Here is a 7,814-nt window from a genome sequence, read left to right on the forward strand (position 1 = left end):
TAAACAATTTAAAAAAAACAGAAGATACAGATTTCCTGAGTGACACAAAAAGCATTTTCATAAACATATTTATTCGTTTTTTATTTAGCAGCTTTAATAGAAAGCAAGATACCTAAATATGATGCGCAATTAATTAAATTATAATTTTCTATATTTTTATAAATGAGATGTATTTTTTAAACAAACTTCAATAAATAGACAACACACTTCTCCTAAAGCTTTATTTTTATTATAATATTCTTTCTTTTTTGTTAAACTGAAAGCAAGCTCTCTAAAACTGATGCTAAAACTTACATTTTAAATATTAAATAATTATTTTTTATAATTTGATTTTTTTGTCATGTCTTAAGGTGTATATTTCTTTTTTTTTAAAAAAACTCTAAGAAATCCACAGCACCACACACTCCATCTTTCTCCAAACATGTTGTTGTTATTATTATTATTATTATTATTATTATTATTATTAGAAATCGTTTAGATTTAATAGAAAGCAGGATCTGTAAATGTGAGGCACAAAGTTCGTATTAAATAATTATTTTCTGTAAGATCTCAGAAGTGGAGTCTTGAGTGTAGCTGAGGACGATTAGATTTCAGCATAAAAGCTGAGAGACAGTTTTTTATTTCAGCTTTTATTGACTGTATTTCAGCTTCTCAGTGGCTCAGAAGTTTGCGTGAACTTTGGTATTGTTGTGATTCTTCACACCTCTGCTATGTTCCTCATCGTTCTCTCTCTCTCTCACACACACACACACACACACACACTGATTTTTCTGTGGTGTTCAGCTCAGGGCTTTGTGATGATCACTCCAACACTTTCACTCTGTTTTGTTGCAGCTCTGGAGGTCTGATGAGGAAACTGTTCTGCTGGAAGATCCAGTTACGACCCACTTTTAACTTCTGCCTGAAGTCTTGAGTTGTTGTTTCAGTGTTTCTAGATGATCCTCCTTCCTCATGATTACGTCTATTTTCTGTCCTTTTTCCAGAAAAGCTCCTCACAATGCGGTGCTGCCACCACCATGCTTCACAGCTGGGATTTTTGGAGAACTCTCCTCCTAAAGGCTGCTGATCACCTGCACACTTCAGTCTGGCTTTTTTTTATCCTGGTCTTGAAGTAGCGGCTTCTTCTTTGTATGACAGACTTTCAGCCCATAGTGATGTATAACTCTCTTGGTGGATGTTCATACTTTGGTATCAGTTCCTTTGTATTATTTTGGTGTTCAGTTCAATCTTTGTTCAAAGTCTAAAGTTTGTTTATCCCTGGGAGTTAATTTGTGCCTGTTTCCTGAACGATGCCGTGTCTGTGGGCTCCCCAGATTTTTAAATGTGCATACAGATGTTTGTTCAGATGCTCATGGCATCTGCAGTTGTTTGGAAATTGCTCCTAAGGAGGAACCAGACGTATGGAGGTCCATAATTTCTTTTCTGAGCTCTTGGATGTGTTGATTGGACGTCCTCGTGGTATCAAAGGGAAAAAGGCTCTGGCTCTAAAGGTAGGCCCTTTTACAGCCACAGCTGCTCCTAATTAACTCCTAATTATTACAATAAGCCAATCAGAAGCTTCTGAAATCATTACATCAATTTCTGGAATCTTCCAGACTGTTTAAAGAGACAGTCAGCGTGGTGTATGTGGAGTTTTGACCCAGTGGAATTCTGATACGGTGAATGAAAGCTGAAATAAATCTGTGTCTAATCGATTGTTTTAAAATCGACTCATGTGGAAATAAAGCAGACGCTGTGATCGACTAAACACAGGAAATGTACAGGAACATGAACTGTGTGGAGAAAACCGAGTTTAAATATCTTTAGCTTAGGGGTGTGTAAACTTTTGACAAACTTTAATAAACACACAACACACACTCCATCTTTCTCCCAAAGCTTTATTACAGATTTATTATTTTATTATAATATTCAGATAGAAAGCAGGATCTCTGAAGGTGATGCACAAAGCTGAACTCGAGTCACTGCTGTGTGTGTGTGTGTGTGTGTGTGTGTGAGAGAGAGAGAGAGAGAGAGAGATCAGAAGTACTTGGTGGGATCGGACTTGTCACACATCTGCACGTGGATGTGTGATGTGATTCCTGGATAAACCTTCTGCATGGACAGCAGCGTGCCGAGCTTCTGCCCTTTCCTGAGCGAACCGCTGTATTTAACAGGCTTCATGTAGAACAGCTTAAAGCACAGACCTAACACACACACACACACACACACACACACGCACAAACACACATACACACGCACACATACATACACACAAACACACACATACACACACACAAACACACACACATACACACGCACATACACACATACACACGCACATACAGACACACACGCATACACACACACACACACATACACACACACACACATACACACACACACACATAAATACACACACACACGCACAATTACACACACACATACACACACACACACACACACACACACACACATACACATACACACACACACAAACACACACACACATAAATACACACACACACACATACACACACACATACAAACACACATACACACACACACATACACACACACACACACACACACACATACACACACATACACATACACACACACATACACACACACACACAAACACACACACAAACACACACACACAAACACACATACACACACACAGATAATTATGTATTTTTTAAACATTTTTTTCCTACTTTTCTTTCTCTATTCTTTCTTTCTTTATTATTTTTGTTCTTTTTTAATTTTACTTTGTAAACACTGTTTCTCACGATTTCTTTCCTTTTTTGACTTTATTTACTTTTGATTCTTATTTGTTTGTATTTTTCTCCCTTTGTTCATTCATTCTTTATTTTCCTCTCTTTTTTCTTCCTCGTATTCCCTTCATTCTTTTTGTCTTTCTTTCCTGGAGATTTTGTATCTCTGAAGCAACATGGACGCTTTCTCAGGGATCCACAGCCTCGAATAAAATAAAATAAAATAAAATAAAATAAACGTTTTAAATATGTTTATATAAAAGAAGTGAAGCTGCTGTTTCTGGCAGACGTGATATTTACGTATTTACATTATATTCCACTTTCAGTTTCAGTTTATTCTCAAATAAAATCTAATCAATTCGCTATTTTTAAAATTAAATAAAATTATTATTCCAGTCAGTTTTCTAGCACGCTAAGTTTCCTCACTAACTAAGCTAACATGTTAGCAAACTAGCTGATGAGTTTATTTTATTTTGTGACATTTTGTGACATTTTAGTGAATAAATATTGTAGATTTTGTCATATAAAATTCTTTAAACATAGATAATTATCCCTGTGTAATATTTATCATTATTCACTTATAATGTTTAAAAGTTGCTTGGGATGCTAATACATATTGCTAACATGCTAGCTATGCTCACATTATTAAAACATTTATTATACACTTTTTTTTCTTTTTAATGTTTATTGTGTAATGATTTCTTACAAAATTCCTCATGTTATTTGTGTCACATGTTTATTGTATAGATTCCTGCATAGTATAATTATTTATATTATTAATTTTTTATATAAATACGTTATATCATCTAAAATTCCAGTTCACTCCAGTGTTAGTGAGGCGTGTTAACGAAGTGTGTATTAGCGAGAAGTGTGTTAACAAGGTGTGTGTTAACGGGGTTTGTGTTAATGATGTTTGTGTTAACGAGGAGTGTGTTAACGAGTTTTGTGTTAACGGGGTGTGTGTTAACGAGGTGTGTTGGCGAGATGTGTGTTAACGAGGAGTGTGTTAACGGGGTGTGTGTTAACGGGGTGTGTGTTAACGAGGCGTGTGTTAACGAGGTGTGTTGGCGAGATGTGTGTTAACGAGGAGTGTGTTAACGAAGTGTGTGTTAACGGGGTGTGTGTTAAGGAGGAGTGTGTTAACGAGTTTTGTGTTAACGGGGTGTGTGTTAATGAGGTGTGTTGGCGAGATGTGTGTTAACGAGGAGTGTGTTAACGAGGTTTGTGTTAACCGTGTGTTAACGAGGTGTGTTGGCGAGATGTGTGTTAATGAGGAGTGTGTTAACGAGGAGTGTGTTAACGGGGTGTGTGTTAACGAGGTGTGTGTTAACGGGGTGTGTGTTAACGAGGCGTGTGTTAACGCGGTGTGTTGGCGAGATGTGTGTTAACGAGGAGTGTGTTAACGAGGTGTGTGTTAACGGGGTGCGTGTTAACGAGGTGTAAGCCCCACCTTGCCCGGAGAGCTCGATGCCGTCGTTGATGGCGTTGTTCTCTCTGTAAGGTACGGCTTTACGGTTTATCTTCACATCGAACGGAGCGTAAACCGTCGCACCATCAGCACACACGATGTCCAGACCCTCATGTTTGCGCGTCCCGCCACTACTGTAACACACACACACAATATTAATGTAACTATTAATGGACAAAAAGTATGACCTGTCGTTCTTTAATAAATAATAAGTTGTAATTGTTGGTAAGTTGCTGTGGTGTAAGAGGAATAAAACACTCAGGGACGTGCTGTTAGAGGAAAATAATCAACTTCAGTGTGATAACAGTAACTCCGTTTCATCACACACACACACACACTCACACACACACACACACACACACACACACACTCTCGTTACCGGGAGGCTCCGTAGTGTCCGCAGCCGTATTTGCTGCTGTCGCAGCCGCGCTTTGTGTTCGCTGAGTTTCCACTGCAGAGCTGCCCGAACTTTACTACAACACACACACACACAAACACACACACACACACACACAAACACAAACACACACACAGGCACAGATAAGCAATTTTATTTACTTTGTTTCTTTTTTTTCACATTTTTTATTTATTTTTACACTTTTTTATCTCTATCTTTCTTCTCACAGTGAGCGTTTTATTTTTTATTTTCAGTCTTTATCTTACCCACATTTCTTTCTGTTTTTTTTTCTTTCTTTCTATTCTTTTCAATTTTCTCCATCAAAAAAGTTTTTAAAATTTTCTGTTGTGTTTTTATTTTATCTTTTATCTTGTCATTAGCACTTTTTTTAATTAATTTCTTTTTTTCTTATTTTCCTTTTTATATACATCCATTCTGTAAAGGTATCCTCCCATCCCTCACACTCATTCTTTATGTTTGTTTAAAATTTATTTTTCAATATATTCCATCTCAAATTTTGTTGTTTGTTTTCTTCCTTTCTTTCTTTTTGTTTTTCCTTCATCTTTATTTATTTATTTCTTTATTTACCTTTTTTACATCTTTATTTTATGCTTTACACTTTTTTTGCGTCTCTTATCTTTTCTTGTTTTTTTTTGGTACATTTGTATTCCTCTCCCTCTCTCTCTCTCTCTCTCTCTCTCTCTCTGTGTGTGTGTGTGAGTGTGTGTGTGTGTGTGTGAGTGTGTGTGAGTGTGTATGTGTGTGTGAGTGTGTGTGTGTGTGTGTGTGTGTGAGTGTGTTTTACCTTGAGCGGTTGCACTCTGCAGAACACACAGCACTGAAACAGATAAACGAGTGTTAGATTCTCACAGATAACAATCTCAGCATTACATCTGTTCAGGTCAGAGTTCATCAGGTTTAAGGTTCTTTTAATGTTCTTATGAGAACCGTGGTCTCTTTACAGCTTTGTCATAAACACTAGAAGACACACACACACACACACACACACACACAAAAACACACACACACACACACACACACACAAAAACACACACACACACACACACACTCTCTCAGGTCACAGGGTTTAGTGGCTCTCGAGTTGAGCAGAGAAGTGAGATGTTAATAATCCAGATCAATGCTTTATTCTATAAAATGCAATTCAGGGCTTATGAATGTGTTATGAAGTGGTTATGAATGTGTTATGAAGTGGTTATGAATGTGTTATGAAGTGGTTGTGGATGTGTAATGAAGTGGTTGTGAATGTGTTATGAAGTGGTTATGAATGTGTTATGAAGTGGTTGTGAATGTGTTATGAAGTGGTTATGAATGTGTTATGAAGTGGTTATGAATGTGTTATGAAGTGGTTGTGGATGTGTAATGAAGTGGTTGTGAATGTGTTATGAAGTGGTTATGAATGTGTTATGAAGTGGTTATGAATGTGTTATGAAGTGGTTGTGGATGTTTAATGAAGTGGTTGTGAATGTGGTATGAAGTGGTTATGAATGTGTTATGAAGTGGTTGTGAATGTTCTTATGTATGCTGAAAGTGAAGCGCGTTCTCTTACCTGCACAAATCAGAAGGACGGAGAGTTTCATCGTCTTTTCTGTTTTCTTCTGTGAATGTCAGAGCTTCAGAAATCAGGCGCATTTATACACAGGGTTTGGGAAATTCACACACACACACACACACACACACACACACACACACACTGCGCCACACACACACTGCGCCACACACACACACACACACACACACACTAACACACACACACACACACACACATAGTGTGCTGTGTTTATTCTCTCTGATCAGGTTGGTTCTTGCTCAATTTTGTGTTTCCCAACATTTTGCAACATAAATCAAATAACAGCTAAACACACACACACACACACACTCACACACTCACACACACACTCACACTCACACACACTGTGCCAGTCGCATGACTTATGGAGCAATGAGCTGATTTACTTTAATAAATGTGGGAATTAAAATCTGATTTTATTGTGTAATGTGTGTGTGTGTGTGTGTGAGAGAGAGAGACAGTGTGCATGTGTGTGTGTGAATTACACACAATTCATCTATAAAATGTATTAAATCTATAAAATTTTATTAAACTTCATTAAACTTTATTAAACTTTATTAAATTTTATTAAACTTTATTAAACTTTATTAAACTCTTTAACGTTGTGTCACTTTTAGTGTTTCTTGTCACATTTTTTATAATTTTTTCCAATTAAAACAGTAACTTAAGTCTGCAGTGGTTGTCATGGTAACATATTCAAAGAGTTTAAAATGTAAATCGAGACTCATTTTGTCACTAATGTGAGCTAGTTTAGTAGCAGTTAGCTAAATCTGTAGCTCTTTCGCAGTGAACGTATTGGGTTGTGTTCAGATTAATCAGTAAGTTGTGTCGGTGTTTGCGTGAGGAAAGTTGCTGGTATTCAGAGTCGGGTTACGCAGCTACTCAGATGATTAAAATCGCCTGCGTGTACTTCACGCCTCCGAGGTACCGGATTTTTCTCCGAGGTTTTTCTGAGTAGAAGCGTCTGACACGGAGTTCTCTTTAGCGTCTAGACCACCGGCTTTAAACACAAACACTCGTCTGTAAACCTGAAAATAATCAGGATAGAAAATACAGACTAAAGAAGGAGACAGTGTTTGTTTCTTTCATTTGTTTTATTTTTTATTTGCTGGATCATGAAAGCAAGAGAGAATTTAAAACGAAATAAAAGACTAATATGCTGATATCTGAACGAGAAGATGGCGAGAGCTGAAATAAAACTAATCACTAAGACATTACTGCATGAATAGTGCTAGATTTAATTTTAATTAATTATAATGTTAAATATGAAAAGTAATAAATAATAACTATAACTAGGCATTAAATGTGTCTCAAAATATTTTATTTAATTATTGAATGATACATTTATTGAATTAAGTCAGTAATAAAGCTGCCACTGTCTGGTGCAGTAGATGTAGTGGATGATATTAGAACCTCAGGGAAAGTGTGGAACTGCGCAGAACAGAAAAATAACGAAATAATTCTACAAAGTAATTTTTCAAGTAATTCTATAAACAGCTGAATCTGTGCAATTTTTTCTTTATTTATTTTCAAAACCCCATGTTGTGTCTCCTGTCACTTTAGCTGCTTATAGCTCAAAAATACAAAAAGCCACGAAATACAACG

At 36.6% G+C, this 7,814-nt stretch overlaps 1 protein-coding gene and 1 long non-coding RNA gene across 4 annotated transcripts; one reads left to right on the plus strand and one right to left on the minus strand.

Moving 5' to 3' along the window:
* Positions 1-1,861: 1,861 nt before the first annotated feature.
* On the minus strand, positions 1,862-6,316 carry lect2.1 (leukocyte cell derived chemotaxin 2, tandem duplicate 1). Of its 2 annotated transcripts, none has more exons than XM_034306135.2 (5): positions 6,189-6,316; positions 5,427-5,459; positions 4,604-4,697; positions 4,207-4,355; positions 1,862-2,183 (listed from the first exon to the last, which is right to left on the minus strand). In XM_034306135.2, exons 1-5 carry the CDS (start codon positions 6,217-6,219, stop codon positions 2,017-2,019), a joined length of 474 nt encoding a protein of 157 aa, XP_034162026.2. In that variant the 5' UTR covers positions 6,220-6,316; the 3' UTR covers positions 1,862-2,016. The 2 variants fall into 2 exon arrangements, with proteins under 2 accessions (XP_034162026.2, XP_034162025.2); XM_034306134.2 differs by having other exon boundaries at positions 4,207-4,358.
* LOC128318584 (uncharacterized) lies at positions 3,752-4,267 on the plus strand. Of its 2 annotated transcripts, none has more exons than XR_008301992.1 (3): positions 3,752-3,873; positions 3,934-4,090; positions 4,164-4,267. It is a non-coding gene; the product is annotated as an uncharacterized LOC128318584 (long non-coding RNA). The 2 variants fall into 2 exon arrangements; XR_008301993.1 differs by having other exon boundaries at positions 3,766-3,815.
* Positions 6,317-7,814: the final 1,498 nt, after the last annotated feature.

This window comes from Pangasianodon hypophthalmus, chromosome 7 (assembly GCF_027358585.1).
Source record: "Pangasianodon hypophthalmus isolate fPanHyp1 chromosome 7, fPanHyp1.pri, whole genome shotgun sequence".
NCBI lineage: Eukaryota > Metazoa > Chordata > Actinopteri > Siluriformes > Pangasiidae > Pangasianodon > Pangasianodon hypophthalmus.